This window comes from Aethalodelphis obliquidens, unplaced genomic scaffold (assembly GCF_003676395.1).
Source record: "Aethalodelphis obliquidens isolate GAN/ISIS:26980383/991018 unplaced genomic scaffold, ASM367639v1 scaffold3, whole genome shotgun sequence".
NCBI classification, from domain to species: domain Eukaryota; kingdom Metazoa; phylum Chordata; class Mammalia; order Artiodactyla; family Delphinidae; genus Aethalodelphis; species Aethalodelphis obliquidens.
Genome location: NW_020837947.1, coordinates 30,579,526 through 30,598,974, shown reverse-complemented (window position 1 = coordinate 30,598,974; position 19,449 = coordinate 30,579,526). Strand labels below are relative to the sequence as shown.

Genomic DNA, 19,449 nt, shown 5'->3' with positions numbered 1-19,449 from the left:
TTGTTATTTATTTGATTACTTTAAAATATTATACTATCTGCTGTGTACCATGGTAGGTACAGTAAACACAATGTGAATAGGAGGTAATCCTTCCCTAAAGGATCTAGTACTCTAAGAAGCCAGGCTAGACTTACATGTATAGGTGTCCTATGTTACAGGTCTCTGCAGATTGAGGTTGAGAATCCAATTGTTTAAATCCTCTTACCTCTTTCACTATCTGGCAAACTCCTTTTCAATTAATGTCACCGGGACAATTGGCTACCATAAGAAAAAGAAATATTAGATCCCTACTTCACACCACATACAAAATTAAATTGATGGTGAATTTATAGACCTAAATGTGAACAGCAAATCCATATTTTCCTTTGTGTATATTTTTATGACCTCAGGATAGAGAAGGATTTCTTAGCACACAGAACAACAACAAAAACAAAAATTACGTAGAGGAAACTGATTAATTTACTACATTAACATTAATGTGTGACCAAAAAAATGAACTTATGGCTGGGACAATATATTTGCACTGCACGTAAGAAACAAGTGATGAGTATACAGAATACTAATTAGGATCCGGAATGGCTAGTAAATTTCTACCAATAAACAAGAGAATGGCAAGCATCTTAGTTAATAAATGGGCAAAGGATATGAACCAAAGGATATGAAACTTATTAGCAATCAGGGAAATGTAAATTAAAGCAAAAATCAAAGTCTGCCAAAAATCAGCCCAAACACTCCTTCATGGCAGGAATGGTTTTATTTAACATATTCCCCGGCACGGTACCGCTGCCCAGTAAATGGTTATTGAGTGAATGCATCAGATAAATTAATCCCAACCATTATTTTTAAAGAACTAAAGATGAAGCAGTACTTCCAACCAGAAGGGTAAATAAATAATCAGGAAGCTGTTTTTGTAGAGAAAAATCTTAGTATTTTATATACAAAGATTCTGATGACAAACCCCTACCTATTACTGTTCTTGTTAAGGGTACAGATCTTCCATCTCTTTTTATGGAAAGGAAATGATTGGTTGTATCCAGTTTATTTACTCTTCTTGTTCCAATTCAAGATTTCTGGAATAAGCATATTTTGCCACTACTAATTATGGCTTTATGTGTTCTGAAAGTCAACTCTCCCGCTGACAATGGTTTAATTGTGGTCAGTGGTAGGAGAGCACTAATGTTGTTTTCCAACGTGAGCAAATATATTACAAAGTTACCTGAGTTCATATGTATGGTTAATGGCAACATCACTTTCTTAATATGCACAGTGTTCAGTTGTCTGTGATTTTCTTCAACATGCTATGAAGCGTACTATGAAACAATAATATGAAGTTATTTATTCCTTAAAATAATTTCTATTTTGTTTTTGATTTTGAAAGGGGCAGTATATTCAAGGCCAGTTTTATTATTCAATTCTCTATTTTGAAAAGTCCAGGTACCAGGGATTATGTGGAGTTAAGGGGAATGTTTATGTGTTTAATACTTTCCCCTGCTGTCTTGCATTCCTGAATTTATATGAGCTTTAACGGAAACCAAAGGCAGAGAGATTTCAAGTGGTCTCAGACTAAGAGTTTAGTACAATTCTTTTTTTGTTATTGTTTTAAAACTAGCTTCTTTGTTACCCAAAGTTCCTGTCCTTTCAGGATCCCACAGAACTACTTGTGTATTTCTCCTTCCATGTGAGAGGATGGAATTCTAGCAATTTTCTGCTTTCTAATTCAGAAATTGCTCTGTTAGTATGTCGTGGTTCAAGAAAATTACATACAAGGATGTTTTGAGATTCACACAGAAATGTTATAAATCATCTCTGTGTCTGAAAAATCAGACTTTACATAAGCACTTTTTGGAGCATGGATCCAATTGGCTTGTGTCTTTAAGTTTTATGGAACTTTTGTTTTTCTGTGGTTTTGGTGGGTTTTCTAATTGTTGTTGTTGTTATTAGAAGAGTTTGGGGGAAGTAGCTGTGATTTGAAATCACGGTCCTACAGCAATTGCTTCAAAACCATTAAGGTTGATCAGACTGTATAAGGGTTTTGCTTCTGGCCCTCCTCAGTAGGAAGATGAGAATTGTTTTTTATGTTGTTAGGTGGAAAATTAAAAATAATAGCAAGAATTACAATTATTTAGCATATCTAATTCAGAAATTGAATATGAAGTTGAAGGGCTTTTTCAGAGAAGAAAATCTAGTACACTTTGAAAAATCTCCCATAACTAAATTTTTACAAAGTCTTTTTTGTTTCTAAAGCTTGTTAGCACTGATATTGTAAACTATGACCCAAATGTGTTTTGTGAGTCTTTAAAAACTAGGGACATTATTGTGTATTGCAAAAGGTTTGTTTTTGTTTTTTGCACTATAAGAAATATTTTTCCCTATAGAAAAAAAATCACAACCAGAAAAATAATTTAAACGTGTATAATTATCCTTACCATAAGGCAAGATCACAATTATCCAATCTTCAAATAAATATGTTTTAGCTTTGACATTCAGTCTACAGATAAGGAGAGTCTATATAACTTCAATAAAAATAGTTTTATCTCTTGTTTAAGTTCTATTTTGTCTCCATACCAGACTAGAAATGAAAGTATCTCACTTTCCTGTCTGTGCTTATCATCTACTTCCCTCGAAGAATTTTGAGAGCTAGGGTTCAGATTTCATCTGAGTGTCTGAATTCTATTTATTGTTTTCCTGACTTTCTATCCCCTGGCTTAAAAAACTCTAAGGAACTCTGAACAGATGGAAGGATGAAACTATTTGTGAGTGTGTGTGTGTGTGTGTGTGTGTGTGTGTGTGTGTGTGTGTATGTGTGTGTGTCTGTAGGGGAGTGGTGGGGTAGTAAGGTGGTAGTTCACTATGCCTTTTCTCAAGAGCCCAAGATTCAGAAATGATGTGACTATACCTCCCCTCCGTCCTTCTAGAGAGCTGCCTACTGCATGATCTCACCTTTATAAAGTAGGCCATATCCTGTCTTTCCCAGTCTTGATGTATTTATATTTGGGGGTTCAAGTTTGATATATAAGAAACACATCTAAGATTTTCAGTTAGCAGAAAACGTGTAACTTTTTTTTAGTACTTTCTGACTAAATACATCCTGGTCCTTTTCTCCCAACCCAAAGTCTATGCCACTTTGAGAAAATAGTAAACATTTTGCCCAACTGAATTGTTAGAGCACAACTTCCATAGCTGCAGGCACATTAAAATTACAATAAACTTCCCTCCTTAAGATTTTTATGATTTTAACTATTGAATATAGGCATTTCACTTTCCTTATATTGTGGAAAATGCATCAATGGCTGCATTCATATATTATATATTTCTTGAAGTAAAATGGTAAGGTGTGTGGTAGGAAACATCAACTCACAATATTCTGGGTGTCTATAGGGCTGACTGGGTCGGCTGTCAATCTCCCTAGTTCTCCCACTTTGCATCGTCTCTATGTGTCCCTTTACACTAAGTGAAGAAACCTTGTCATTCAGAATTGTTCACTATATGTTTTTGAAGGAATATAAACAAATGTTTTTAGCTTTCTAGTATCTGCACCAGAAGGAGAATGAAATAAATGGTGGGAGTGGATACACTGCATCTAATACTAATATCTTCATATTTCTTGGTCTACTCCTTGTTTTGGTGACTATATCATTGAGGAGCTTCCTAAGAAAGGAAGAAGAGAAGATACATATTTGAGACTTTGTGCATCTCAAAGTGTTTTTATTATTCTATCTATATGCTTAATTGAGGGCTTAGCTTTAGAATTTTAGAAACAGTTTTTCTTCAAAATTAATAGGACATTAGACTTCTAATGTGTTTATATTTGCCTTTCTTCTTTCCATCTCTTGTCTTTAATTCACTTTTTGAGAAATATCTGTAATTTCATTTTCTAGAGCTTATTGAAAATTTTATTTCTGCTGTCATATTTTTAAATCCCAAGAGCTCTTTCTGTTATCTCTTTCCTTTTTAAATGCTTTCTGCTCTTTCTCTATGGATGACATACATACTCTCATCTCTGTGAGAAGTGAGTTTTCTTCTGCTGTCTGTATTGTCTCTTTTTCTTCTTGGTTCCTCTCCCCAACCCCAATGCATATCTGGTGGTCCTTGGCTGTCAGCTCATAGTTTAAGGGTGAGGCACTAAGCTACAGGGCTGAGCTTGCCAGCTGATAAGCTTCATTACAGGTTAATCAGGAGGAGAGCCAGACATTTTGTTGGGGACTCCCAATTGTATCTAGTTTTCTTTTCAGGCTGGTTTGTTTTTCAAAGAAAGGACACTTCTCATGTGAACCAACATACACGGGGGTGATGAGACTGGAGGGAATCTTACCATTCAGTACATAGATTTTAAAATTTAATTCCATTGCTTTCACCTGCTTTCCAGGGTGCCTTGTGTCCTTTAGTCTGGTTGTTTCTTTGGATCAACCTCCCCAGTGAGTAAAGCTTCTGTCTGGCCTCTTTTACAGACTTTCAACCTATCCTCTTCTTTCCAACTTTACATACATCCCCTGTCTTTAGGAGACTCCAAGTTCTACGCTTCTGGTGTTCTACAGAAGGAATCAGTTTCTTTGAGTTTTTCCCAACCAGAGGCTCTTTGTTATCAGTGTTTACTGGTTTACCAAGTCAAGGTGACAGTAGTAAACACATATGCTTATCTGACTTCCAGTTTCTGAAAATTTCTTATCATCTCTTATGTGTCTTCATCATTACTGTTCTTTTAATGGGATTTCAGAGGGGAGCAGAGATAAATGTTTGTGTACAATCAAGTTGAGAAATTTACTCCACTGCTGTATAGTGTTTTCCAACTGGAGTGTTGCAGCATGTTAGGCATACATCCTCTGCTTGTGTTTCCCCTCCTCTTCATCTCCTTCCTGTCCTATATCTCATCATGGAGCTCTCCTGCCTATGAATATAGCACACAGTGTATGCTGCCTTTTCCTTTGTGAATTGATCTTGTACATTTTATTTATTTATTTTTCCCCAGCTTTATTGAGATATAATTGACATATAACATTGTATAAGTTTACAATGTGTACAATGTGATGATTTGATATGTGCACATATTATAAAATAATTACCACATATGTTTTAGACACCATAGCTACTTATTGCTTTTAGCACAATATAGTGACTAGAGGAAGAACATTCTCATTTAATTTAATCTTCTTTTTTATAAATTATAAAATAATTTTTAAAGAAATATATATGTTGTGGGCAGTAGAGGGCATATAAATCAGAATTTCTGAAAAAATTAAATGAATAGCAAAATGTTTACATACTCATAATTGTATGCTCATCAAAATATGATTATGTAATACTGTATTACCTTAAGTACTTAGGCAGTGCGTTTATAGATGCCTGCTAGTAAATAAATTATTGTATTAGTCTTTAAAGTTGCAAAGAAAATTATAAAAATATATTCCTATATTTCAAGATGAATAAAGCATAGCTACAAATTTATTAAAGTCCCCAAATAAGTAAATTTATACAACTACAGCTTCTTTGAGTTAATCTTAGGTTAATTAGAAGTTCTTGCTCAACTGAAGAATATTATCCTTAAGTCATATCTGTATTTTAAAAATAGTTTATATTTTATTTTCAATTTTTATTTGCAAACACAGTATATATCACCACCTAAAGTTAGAGCCTGAAATAGATTTGGGTTTTTAGCAGTAGCTCCCATTATCCCTGTGCACTCAATTCAGGTTTTAACCTGCAAATATTCCTTTCCAAGGTGTATTTGATTTGCCCTTCCCATGTCCCTAACCAGAAGGGAACCACAGAAGAAAACATTGCTGAAGACATCCATTTCCATTGCTTGCGTAGACCTGATTCACTAACAAAATAAGAAAAGGTTAAATGAAAAACATTCTAGGGAAGTTACAACCCAAGTGAGGCGATGGGTGAGCCACAATGTGGGCGTCATTTTTTTTTTTTCTTTTCTCTCTTTCAACAGGGAGACACATCGCCTCTTCCTCCCACTGTCCCAGACTGTCTGCGGGCTGATGTCAGGATTGCTCCTTCTGAGAGCCAAAATTGTTCCTTCTCTTTAGCAGACAAGAATATCGCCCACGGCTTCCTCTATCCTCCTGGTTTGTATAACTCTTTTTTAGAGCAGCAGCTTAGAAAGCCCTCATCAGCTGGATGTGGGCATGTGCCCTAAACATATGCTCCCCACCAAAACTACCTGCTTGGGCTAAACTAGCGGCCCAGGAGGCTTCCAGTGATTGTGGACTGGCCTGGAGCAGCGCAACAGCTATAATAAAGACTAATAAATTTTGCACTGGGAACCACACATCAGCTCTAATCTGGCCCAGATGTTCAGAGAGTTCGGCAGGTTTAAGTTTAATTTTAAAACTGAAGATTCTTTGGAGAGGGACACAAGCGTCTAAAAAACATTTTTTTTTTTTTTTCTGGTGACTGGCCAAGCTAAGGCTTGCATTGAGAATGCCGCTGTGCCTGTGAAGACAAATCAGGCTGGAATTGGGGCCTCTCGCTCAGGCTATATATCCAACAGCTTTATGTGGATTAAGCAGCTGAATAAACTTGAAATATTTTTTCAGGAAGCTTCTCTCTTGGGAACGTGCAAAAGCCATTGTGATTTTTTTTAAAACCCAAATCTCTTCTCTGTTCAGCAGGGATTGTCATTTCCTTGATTTACTCATGAGATTTTCAACAATTTCAGCTTCTGAGAATGGGTTTTCTCCAGATATTTGACTCCATTTTTCCGGAAGCCATGACCAAAGAGGTCAATTTAGAGATTTATGATTTAGAGGTTCTGAGATTTATAGTGGGAAAAAAAGGCCTAGTGAAAGCAAGTAGCACATCAATGTAAAATTCCTAACAGAGAATTAGGATAATAAACTGGTATATCTTGTTACAATATCTAGAGACAATTAGAGCGCCACCAAATTTATGTAAACCCTAGGATAATCCTTAAATAGTTGCAACATTTTATTAATAAAAAATTTTAAATTGGCATTATAAAATTGTATCTGTTAAGCCCTAAGATATTGGTTGATTTATAAATGTTTGTCTTGACAAGGAAATGAAGTGAAAAACTAATCAGCTTGTCTCAAAAAATATTAAGGATTGAATGAAACCACCTTCTAACTCTCCATTACAAATTGTTAGCATTTCCATTATAAGCAGATTCTTATGTTTCCTGAAAAGAAGGTAATGTTATGTTCATTGACTTTACAACTTTCAAAGTTTAGTTTAACAAGTAGAAAAGGCTTGTAGAGGACTGTGAGTAGCATGTGAAATCTTGAAGAAAAAGACAAAACAATCTTGCCTCTCCTGGCCTTTTGGTTCCCATACATTGGCCTTTCATTTGAGTATTAGTTAAGGTAGCCAAGGGTAGTTTAAATATAAAAAACATTATAATAAACATTCATAGGCTTGCAGCAGTTTAAATCCTCACAATATTTCAGTGAGAGAGATGCCATGAGACAAATGAAGTACAGAGGGACATAGCGCTTTGCCCAAGAGGGTCAGCTGGTGGGCAGTGGAGCTGGGATTCCAACCCGGGCAGTCTGGTTCCAGAGCGCACAGGCTCAGCACACACTCCTCTAGTCCATGTGTCTTCAAAGCCAACCATTTGTGGTGCTGTCAGCAGTCTTCACTGAGTTAAAACCCACTTTCTTAAGAAAATTTTACTTTGGAAGAGTTATTTATCATAGCATTATTATTTTATGTATATTCAATAACGATGCTTTCCTATCGGTATTATATTTGTTTTCTAGAGACTGCTGTAACAAATTACCCACAAACTTGGTGGCTTAAAACAACAGAGGCTTATTCTCTCAAAGTTCTAGAGGCCAGAAGTCTGAAATCAGGGTGTTGACAGGGCCACGCTCCCTTTGCAAGAGAGAATCTAGGGTAGAATCCTTCTTTACCTCTTCCAGCATCTGGGGGCTCCAGGTGTTGCTTGGCTTGTAGTTGCATCGCTCCAATCTCTGCCTCTATCTTCGCATAGCTTTCTCCCCTGAGTCTCTCCTCTTCTCAATCCTCCTTCTCCTTGTAGGACACCAGTCACTGGATTTAGAACCCACCCTAAATCCAGGATAATCTCATCTTGAACTTTTAATTACATCTGCAAAGACACTACTTTCCTACCTATCACATTCAGAGGTAATGGGGTGTTAGGACGTGGACCTACCTTCTTGAGGGTCACCAGCCCACTATAGGTATCAATCAAATGCATAAAACTGCCTGCATTATTGATGACTTGCATCATCAATAATGGAGATGTGCTTTGTATCTCTGTGTTTTGTGTGTTAATAAATTTACATCAGTATGTGTAATACTAATGGGCCTATTGTGTGGAATGTCATACTTCCTCTTATAGCTAGATTTAATAAAATTCATTTGTTTTGCAGCAAACAATAGAACTTCTGATAGTCAATATGATGCTTTAATTACAAGTAATTTGGTCCCTATGTATGAAGCATTCAAAAGTAAGTATATACTTAGATTATTAATTTTAAAACACCCAAGTGACTCTTTGAACTTCTAAACTAAACACATATTTTATTGCAATTTGTTCTTGTTATCAGTCATTTTGTTCTAATTTTTTTTTTGGCCGCACCTTGTGGCATGTGGGATATTATTTCCCCGACCAGGGATTGAACCCGCGCCCCCTGCAATGGAAGCATGGAGTCTTAACCACTGGACCTCCAGGGAAGTCCCTGTTCTAATGTTTTAAATATTGAAACAGGAAGGATGTCTAACGTAAATTCTTTTGAACTTACTTCAACTTTGGGTGAATTGTTGCTAGAATTTTGATAATTTTTTAATCCTAATTTTACTGTAAAGAGCTAACCACAAAATAAAATTTTACTGATACTCACCATAAGTAAATGAAAAGTGTTTGTCCCTAGAGTCACAATTAATAAGGCAGTATGTGTATTCTGACCATTTTTCAATACAGTCCCCAAAGCAGCTCAGCCCTAGGGAGGCATTTGGAGACATATTTAACTGTAATTTTGAGACTGTAACTACATCAGCAACAAAAAGCTGTCATGGGTGTGGCTGTTTATTTTTGTTGCATAGACTATTTTGCAGTATTACTCAATGACCACTGACAAGTATTAAAGCAGAATTGGATGCTATTTAAAAGTACCTGTTTATAATAGAAAATATTTCCATGTTCAATAGAGGCAGACATTTTTAACGCTTTATTCTTTTATTTTTAGCAATGTGGAATTACTTCCATAGTGTTCTTCTTGTAAAACATGCCATGGAAAGAAATGGAGTCAATGTGGTTAGTGGACCAATATTTGATTATAATTACGATGGTCATTTTGATACTCCAGATGAAATTACAGAGTAAGTAATTTGAAACAAAATGGACTTTTGATCTGGCAATAGGGTATCGTAAGGGGAAACCTCAATATTTAAAATTAAAGCTCAGTATTCTAAACATTACATAACATATTTATATAGAGATGCAATTGTTGACTATTTTCAATTAGTCTATCTAAATATTTAGCAAAATTTTTATATGGCAAAGATTTAAACTAATAAGCAAAGAAAAAAATGTCCAGGAATAGTTAGAAAAAATTTTATTTGGATAATTTCTAAACTAATGTGAAAGGGAAAACGTGGTTTTGTCAACGTTAAGGAGGTAGGGAAGACTCACTGTGCTATCAGTAAACAGAGAACCAGTTCAGCAATAAATAAAAAAAAATCAAGAAGTGACTATTCAAAATACTGCCCAGGGCTTCCCTGGCGGCGCAGTGGTTGAGAGTCAGCCTGCCGATGCAGGGGACACGGGTTTGTGCCCCCGTCCGGGAAGATCCCACCTGCCGCGGAGCGGCTAGGCATGTGAGCCATGGCCACTGAGCCTGCGCGTCCGAAGCCTGTGCTCCGCAACGGGAGAGGCCACAATAGTGAGAGGCCCGCGTACCGCCAAAAACAAAAACAAAATACTACCCAATATTTTGGATAGTGGATGATTCATAAAAGTATCTCCCAGGAGATAGTGTAGGCTTCCTATAGAAAACTAGTCCCACTAAACTGTACATCTTTGGACTAAACCTGGTCATACATGTTGCTAAGAATTACTTTTGAACTCAGCACACAGGAATAGAGAGTTTTAGAAGTGTCATCCATGATTCCTCTTTATTATCAAAATGGACAGTACTGAACTATGGTACTAAGCCTAGATTATGTAAAGCAATGATTTCTACTCATACCTTCTGATAAGATAACATTCATCATCACTAAGTGTGTGGCCTTAAATTTTGTTTGCCTTGTCCTTATTTCAGTGTTTATTGATCCTGTCTTTCACCATTTAATAATCCTAGCAAACAATTTGATAGCACTTTACTCCATGCTAGGTATGCTTCTAAGAATTTACAGATACTTCATTTAATCTGAAAAACATCCACATGTTAGATTCCATTAGTTCCCATTTAGAAAAGGAAACTGAGGCACAGAGAGGTTAACTAACTTGTCTAAGTTCCACCGCTAAGTAGTAAAGCCAGAACCCAGACAGGCTAGCTCTGATTCTAGATCACAGTAATACATTACTACTTATACCAGTTCATTTTCCTTTTAGTGGACTCATACTAATAGCTTACCTTTATTTTGCATTTGAAACTTTTAAAAGCACTTTCACGTTTGTTATCTGAGACTAAAGGACTGTCGTATCAGTTGTATGGATTTGTCCCTGTCTATGCTGCGAAGTTGGTAGCATAAGAAAACCTCCATGTTAAAGTTGAGGAAAGTTAGAAAGTCATAGACTATTAGAGGATTAGTACACATCCAAACGACTAGTAGAAGTGCGCAGCTACAGCTGAAATCCCAGCTCCTTCATTTCCAGCCCCTACTCTATTAGGAAACGTCACTGTGATGTACAAGTCAACAAAGCTAGGAGGCAGAATACCATGCTCTGCTTTTCATTGTATTTTAATATTTTCCCATGATGTTAAAATGACCAGGCTTGGACTTCTATAATCTTGATTCAGACTCATTAAGGTTTAAAAATGTGTGGTAAGATTTTGTATTTTCTATTTATTTACTTTCTTTTACTATAATTTTACTTTGACATTTCTTTAAAAATATAAAAAGACATTTCTAATCTTCAGAAGCAAAAGTATAATAACATCAAATCTTTTCAATTATGTTTTTAGATATGTAGTCAACACCAGTGTTCCCATCCCAACACACTACTTCGTGGTGTTGACCAGTTGTAAAAATAAGAGCCAAACCCCCAACGCCTGCCCTGGGTGGTTGGACGTCTTACCCTTTGTCATCCCTCACCGACCTACCAACGTGGAGAGCTGTCCCGTGAGTATGCTCCTGGAGAGGCCCTGGGCCCTGAGAAAATGATTAGTCAGAGCTCATCTGGGCTTTCATAAAAGTGGCTCTGACTACAGTATATTTTTTAGGTGTTTCATGGGTTAGAGTTGTAGTAAATATGACCTCAGTTTTGAACTTTTCCTTAGACTGTTGATCTCTATGTAATTAATATCAATTTAAACATGTATATGCTTACATGAACATGTGTTTATAGATGCATGTCATATATTTTATTTAGATATATTTTATTCACATTCACTAATAAGGAAAGGGGTTGTATCTTATTAGGCTTTTTATTCTGAATGCAAACCTTAAGGTTCTGTCCCAAAGTTGGCACTAAATTAATGTTTCTTAAATGAATATGTAAATATAAAAATTCCATCAACTTGAAACATGAGGTCTGAAAATACATATATATATAGTATGTATATATATGTGTATATGTATTTACCTAAATACACATATACATATATGTATTTACAAAATAAGTTAGCTCGAATAACATTCCTTTTTTAACATCATGTATTAGGCCACCTCAAAACCTTTTGGATCAAGGCAAATTATATGTAAATAGTTACTTCAACTTCATATATGTTCTTTATAGAAAAACATATGTATTCTGGTAATTGGGTTTTACTGAAGTCATTCAGCGAATATATTGAATACCTATTAAGTAAACACTATCACGATAGAAGCTTTTTAGAATGCACCAAGGAAGAATACATTGTCTCTGCCCTCAAGGAGTTCATATATAACTTTGATATATAAATGAGATACAGACACATAAATGGGCCAGTCGATCATATAAGAATTATTTTAAAAATTAGAAGTAAGAGACATTACAAAGTTGGGATTCATTGTCAAATACTGTTGTAAGTATTTAGTGTTTCAAATTCAAAACACTTTGGCTGGAATAACAAATAAAGGTTACATAAATTGAGGTGGGAGAAGGGCTGAGCCCTGAAGGATGGGCGGAATTTGAACAGATTGAAAGGATTAGGAAGACTCTTCTGTGGAGGAAATGAAGAAGGGAGGGACTTGGCAACTGGCTGGATGTAAGAACCAAAGGAAAAGGGAGACTCAAAGCTGAATCAGAGATTTTAAATGCAGGTAATTAGGGGAAAAAAAAGAGGGAAGTTAGGAATGAGAACTGTTTTGGCAGGTAGGTAGGATAATTAAGTGTAGGTACATCTGGTTTGTAGAAATGGGTGTTCACATGGAAAATCCCATGAGCTAGTAGAGATGGAAGTTAAAGCTTAGGTTCTAAGCCAGGTTGGGATTCATCTCTATTCTTTCATCTGTTCAACACATAACTGCCTTCACCATACTGTGTGCTATGGGCAATACACAGATAAATCAGACGTGAATTCTAGCAGAAAAGGCTCATTGTCTATCACTTAGAAGCCTAGTAAAATAAAAGAAAGAAAAATAAGTGGCACAAAGAGGGACAGATAAAATGTAGTAGGATTTCAAAAGAAAAATACTTTCTGGTAAGGAAGGCGACATTCTAGCTGAGTCTTGAAGATAGGATTTGAACTTGAGTGTTGAATGGTTGCTTTCAGTGACTCAAGATGGATGGCAAAGTTTAGAGGCTAAGCAGCGGGTCACTCATAGTCCTAGAATGAGGAAGAGTTTCCAAACAAGAAGCTATCAGGAGATGTTGTGTAGTTGAATCTCTTCCTATTTGTCCTGTCAGAAGTTTATTTAGTCGAGACAAGGGGGAGCCATCATTCTTCACTTCCTCTTCCAGTGGCAGACTTTGGTGACTGATAGGGTGTGGTGCTCTTTTCCACTGAACAAGGAATAAATAGTTCTGTATCATAGAGGTTCTAGATAGCCATTTTGGATTGGTTAGAATGGGTGTGAAAAGAAGAAATGATTTGCTATCCCTGGTCTAGGCCCTTATTGTCTTCTATCAGGACTTTCGAAAATGAATTTTAAGTAGTTTTACTGTCTCCTGTCCTCCTCTCCTTCACCTCTGTATTTCACTATCAAGTTGCTCATCTTAAAATTTAGTTTTTCATGAGGACATCCTTTCTCATCCATTTGATTGTCTATCTACCCTGAATAAAACTACAAAAATAAACAAACAAAAATCTCCCAGCCTGTACTTAAGGCTCTTCACCATTTACCCTCAGTTGACTTTGCAGACCTAAGTTCCAGGCGAACTGAGGTTCTTGAAATTACTTGAACACCCCTTGATTTTCCCTAGCTCCATGTGCTTGCTCATGCTCTTGTCTCTTCTAGAATGCCCTTCTTTTCCATCTGCTAAAAATTCTACCTACACCTCAAGGTAAAGTACAAATGATATGAAGCTTTCCCTGAACATCCAATGTGGAGATGATCTCAAAATTAACAGGGCATCATCTCTATTGAGTAAGACATGATCACTAATAAATTGGACATATTCCAAAATTTTAAGGAATTGGCAGTATAGTAATCAGACTATGATATCTATAAAGATAACAATGAGGCATAATATGATGAGTATGAAACAAACTTAAACCAAGCTATAATTATAAGAGAGATTGTGACATTAATAAGATGTGACTGTCAATTAGATATAGGGAGGGAAGAGAGGATAGAGCCAAAGGTGACTGAAAATTTAGGTGTGATTGGCCAGGAAATATATAAGACAATCAGTTGTTTTGGGAAGGATACATTTGCTGTTGGTGGTCTTCCGATTAAGAAACTAGTTGAGGGCTTCCCTGGTGGCGCAGTGGTTGAGAGTCCGCCTGCCGATGCAGTGGACACGAGTTCGTGCCCCGGTCCAGGAAGATCCCACATGCCGCGGAGCGGCTGGGCCCGTGAGCCATGGCCGCTGAGCCTGCGCGTCCAGAGCCTGTGCTCCGCAGTGGGAGAGGCCACAACAGTGAGAGGCCCACATGCCACAAAAAAAATAAATAAATAAAAAAGAAACTAGTTGCATATCTAGGAGGGTATGTGAGAAGCAGTATAGAATAGAACGCAAATGCATGAGTTTTGGAGTTGGGTATCTGGGTTCAGTTACTGATTTGGCCTCTTTGGGTAAACAACTGAGTGTCACTTTCTTCAAATGTATAAAAAAAATCACCCCCTCATGATGTTGTTTTGAAAATTAAATAAGATATTTCACATAAACCCCTAAGAATTCTAAATACATAGTAAGCAAATGGTAGCCATTATAAAGAAATCACATTTTATTAAGCAATTACATTCTAAAGTCAACATAAAGTGAAATTGTTTACAGATAAAATCACTCAGAATCAAATCACCCACAAAGTACTGTACATACACAAGCTGTACCCTAATAAGTGCAATTCAGCCAACATTTCCACCAGCATTAGAAGAGGTCATTGTGCTTTAAGCACCCAATGAAATAAGCTTTCTTTAAGCGTCATGTTGTATGAACATTCTGCACTTTTAAATATTCTAATCACTGAGTGGGGGGAAGGTACTCGCACTATAAAATGTTTAAGGGAACAGATACCAGTTGTAGAAATGGTAGATTCACAATTCCACCTCACACTTGATGTAGGGAACTAGATTCTTATTTCCTTATATATTTTATGTCTTCCTTTGTTCTTCCATCATTTCTTTCCTCCTCCTTTTTCTTTTTTTCCCCTCAACTTTGTATGGCTGAATTCCTGTCAGATAAATGAGAACGCTGCCATAACTCCAAGTGACTATCATTATTGTAACTTAGTATATATTGGAAATGCAATTGGGGGTACACGGTTGTACTGTAAATAGAATTAGGGGTAGACAATACAGGTATGGAACTTGGAAGAGAACAGAACTATAGAGATAGATTTGGTATTAAATCACGGGAGTGAAATAAAATTTCTGAAGGGGAGAAAATAGAGAGAAGAGATCCAAAGATCAGATGGAGGAAAATGTCTATTCTTCCAGGATAGAAAAAACTAAAGTCAGCTGAGGAAACAGAAGGTGTCATCAAACAAGTAAGCAGAGCTATGGAAGACAAAGAAGGAACTTTTAGAAGCTTGGGGTAATAGCTAAGTGAAAGGTTTACAAAAATTCTACTGTTAGGTCATCCTTGACAAAATGGTTTTGTTAGTGTGATGGCAGTGATAACGAGACTGTAAGTGAATAAGGAAGAGATTAAGGAGGTGGTTAGGGGAGAAAAATACTGAAACTGGTATTGCCTCAAAAAACTAACAAACTGAGTTGTATTTTAGGGGTATACAATACTTCTATTTATGTAACAGGTCTAATACATATGTAATCAACCAACAAATTTTATATATATATATATATATATATATATATAAAAAAGCATATATTTAAATATGGCTCATAAAAACTTGATATACACAAGGCTTTTATTCTCTTGGGATGCAGTGGTACAGCTAGAGCAGCTGTCTACAGCTGGCTTCTGTTCAGATTGGTTGGTGCTGGTGAACTATCTGATATGGAGTAGCTTGAGTATCACCCCTGCCTAGTTATAATTATGTTGTACTTAAGATCATTTAAGTACATTTCATTTCATTTAAGATCATTAAGATCATTTCATTGCAGTTTTAAAAAAGCGAAGACTGTCAGGTGTTCCCTAAACATTCAGTTAGATGGATACCAAATAAGCTGGGAGAAAATAGAGTTATAAAAGCCATGGGGGGGAAACTTTATGAAAAACGTCATCAAAACTATTGAATGTTACTAAAATGTGAAATAATGCAAGCAAGAAAAAAAGACTGAATTGGATTCCCATTAGAAATATGAGTTAATATTAGTACATCACATATATATTTTAAAAAATAATAACTCACCTCATGAATCTCACATGGAGAAATACTTCAGAGGTTCAAAACAGTGGTTTTGTCTTATACTTCCTCTGGCTCAAATAGTACCTGCCTATTTTAATCTTGCATATTTAAAAAACAAGTGAACCAGTATGCTGAAGTCAACTGAAAGTCATTTAAGCAGACTCATCTAATTAAACAAACTTGTAAACTTTCTTACTTTTAAAAAATTTAACTGGAAATTTAGCAATATCATATGAATATCAGGAAATTAATAAATAAAGAATAAGGAATTTCACAGAAATCCATGGCTCTAAATTATTGCACTAACCTTTATATATACAGTATATATAGTATAAAACATTTTTTTACTATACTATTTATTATACTATTTTAAACTATACTGTTTTTTATATGTAGTTAAAAACCTATTGAAAGTCAAATGGCCAAGAAATATCTGAAAAGATACTCAATATAACTCAGGGTAATAACACTTAAACAGGGATAAAGCACTATTTCACATCATGGTTTGGTAAGGATGTGGGGAAATGGGGATTATCCTCCATTGCCAATGGAACTATAAATTGGTATAAACACTTTGAGGAGTGCTAGGTTTAATATCTGGTGAAGTTAAAGTTACATGTACTCTATGACCCAGCAATTCCATTTCTATATCCTAGAAACTCATGTTCTTGAACACAGAAGACATGTGGTAATTTATCATGACACTATTATTTATAATGCCAAAAATACTAGCAATGTGGCAATGAAAAAAATAACCTGTGCTACCACAAACCATAGCTAAAAACAAAAGACTTAACTAGATCTAGATATTTCACTATGAATAGATTACAAACATAATATTGAATGAAAAAGTAATTATAGAATGCCACTTACATGATTTCTATAAATTTGAAAACCTAAATCAATGCCATATATTGTATACTGATGTGCAGTAAAAGTGTAAAAACACAAACTGGATTCACACTGACTCATGATAACGATTAACTCTGAGTAGAGGAATGTGGGGACTTAACTTCATCTTTAATGTCTCATTTTTAAAAAAAAATTGTATCTGAAGTAAATATAAAAATGGCTGTGGGCTTCCCTGGTGGCGCTGGGCCCGTGAGCCATGGCCGCTGAGCCTGCGCGTCCGGAGCCTGTGCTCCGCAACGGGAGAGGCCACAACAGTCAGAGGCCCGAGTACCGCAAAAAAAAAAAAAAAAAAAGCAACAACAACAACCAAAAAAACCCAGGAAAAAGGACAACTTCTAAGTTATAAAAGATCTTTCTGTTAATGAAAAATCATGCCCCAGGGAAAATAGTTTTTTGTTTTTCTTTTTCAGGGAAATAAACCAGAAGCTCTTTGGATTGAAGAAAGATTCAACGCACATGTTGCCCGGGTCCGTGATGTGGAACTTCTTACTGGACTTGACTTTTATCAGGAAAAATTCCAGCCTGTCTCTGAAATTTTGCAACTAAAGACATATTTGCCCACATTTGAAACTATTATTTAACTTAATATATAAAACAACTTTGGCAAACTGTAAATGATTTTTTCTGCTGAAGAATGTAAAAGTTTTCTATTTTTCCTTGACTCCTCTAAAAGCCATGTTGTATAATTTTCATTATTCTCTTCTCTTCTTCATTTCAATAAAAATATATTATTTTAAAGTTACACTTTTTTTTGCCAGAGATTGTGCTATGTTGTTCCTTGCTTATTATATTTATTATCTCACTTATAATCCTGGGCTATATTTTTCTTCCCAGCATTATCTAAATAGAAGGGAGAGTAGGAGAAGTAGGTCTCCCTTTTGAATCAGTTCCACATCAGTTTTGTTATAAATCTTTTTATACTTGGCAATCAGGCAATATTTATTAAAATAAAAAGTACACATTACCTTTATTCAGTAATTTCATTTGTAAAAGTGGTGTCAACAGATATACTTTGCAGAAATGCATGAAAATATCATCTTTTACGAAGACCAGAAGGTAACCTAAAAGACTTGTTGAGCAAATTATGGAGTTTATTTAAGCAATCAATGGGATGCGATTCCACTACTAAAAAGAAAGAAGTTGATCTACATATTGACTGTTTGACTATTGTTAAGTGAAGACAAGTGGTACAATAGCATGTATAGTATACTATCATTTTTCAGGGGCTGGCAAAACTTCTCTTTAAGTGTTGGATAATAAAATTTTTCAGGCTGTACAGACTCTGCTGCAACTACTTAACTCTGCCATTACGCCAAGGAAGTAGTCATAGATAATATGTAAAAGGAATTGGAGTAACTGGTGTCCAACAAAACTTTATTTACAAAAGTAGATGGGGGGCTAGAGTTGGCCCATGGTCTGAAGTTTGTCAACTTTGATTTGTACACTAAAGCCAGGGTGGAGAGAGGCAGGAATTAATACTAAGAGACAGAGGGAGATAAAATTTTTATCTTGTGACTTTTGGTGTTGCATAAAATTTTTAAAAAACTCTCTCTATATGTATCTCTTTAATTTTTCAAAATGTGATTATTAAGCAAAGAGATCCCAGTACTCATTTGGGAGGCAATATCATTGGTCAGATTTTTGGATTTGCAGACTGGCAATGTTCCAGATTCATTTCTGATATATATAGACCAGTTCATACAGGGGACACAGGCTTTGCTGGTGAGAAAAAATCTTGTGGCACGAGCTTCAAAAAAACAAATTATTTCTATTAGGACTTCAATGGAATTATGGTCATTAATTACAAGTAATTTAAATATTAGCTTAGGGCCATTGGGTTTTTTTTTTAACTCTACTTATAGAGTTAGTTTTAAAACGTACAATTCAGAGAAGCTGAAAGACAAGACAAAAATCGGAAACTATTTCCAGCTATGTGGCAAAAATGTTGATGCCCTGTATATAGACAGAATTCCTCCAATCAGTGGTCCCCTGCCCCACTGTGGCCTGGAAACTAGCTAAGATAACCTGGAATTTAGACTCCACTATGGGGGGAGACAAGTGAAGGATGGTTACAACCTTGAACTGAGTTTAACTCTGGTTGTCCTCATTGCTTCTGAGTTTCTCTTAAAGCAACTAAATTGTTTTTGATATCAGATCAAATGGGTGCTCAACATAGAAATAAAAATTTCAGTCAGAGAAACATTAAAATTGCATATTTTGCATAGAGATTGTGTAAGTTTTTTTTGGTATAATCTTATCCCATTAAAAAGAAATATGTATGTGTAAAATCATTCTTAAGGAAAGTCACCACTGATTTAACAATTCATGGAATTACAGGGGATTTACAATCGTTACTTTATAACTTTCAGTATGTAGCCAGTTTTTTTTTTTTTTTTTTTTTTTTGCGGTACGCGGGCCTGTCACTGTTGTGGCCTCTCCCGTTGCGGAGCATAGGCTCCGGATGCGCAGGCTCAGCGGCCATGGC

The 19,449-nt window shown here is 35.8% G+C and overlaps 1 protein-coding gene across 1 annotated transcript in view; it reads left to right on the top strand.

Moving 5' to 3' along the window:
• Nucleotides 1–17,706, top strand: part of ENPP3 (ectonucleotide pyrophosphatase/phosphodiesterase 3) — a 64,776-nt gene extending 47,070 nt beyond the window's left edge. The window contains exons 21-25 of the mRNA XM_027086292.1: nucleotides 5,939–6,074; nucleotides 8,364–8,441; nucleotides 9,180–9,312; nucleotides 11,121–11,277; nucleotides 17,375–17,706. Coding sequence (XP_026942093.1) covers nucleotides 5,939–6,074; nucleotides 8,364–8,441; nucleotides 9,180–9,312; nucleotides 11,121–11,277; nucleotides 17,375–17,545 — 675 coding nt within the window. The 3' untranslated portion in view covers nucleotides 17,546–17,706. The remainder of the gene's footprint in view (nucleotides 1–5,938; nucleotides 6,075–8,363; nucleotides 8,442–9,179; nucleotides 9,313–11,120; nucleotides 11,278–17,374) is intronic.
• The last annotated feature ends 1,743 nt before the right edge of the window (nucleotides 17,707–19,449 follow it).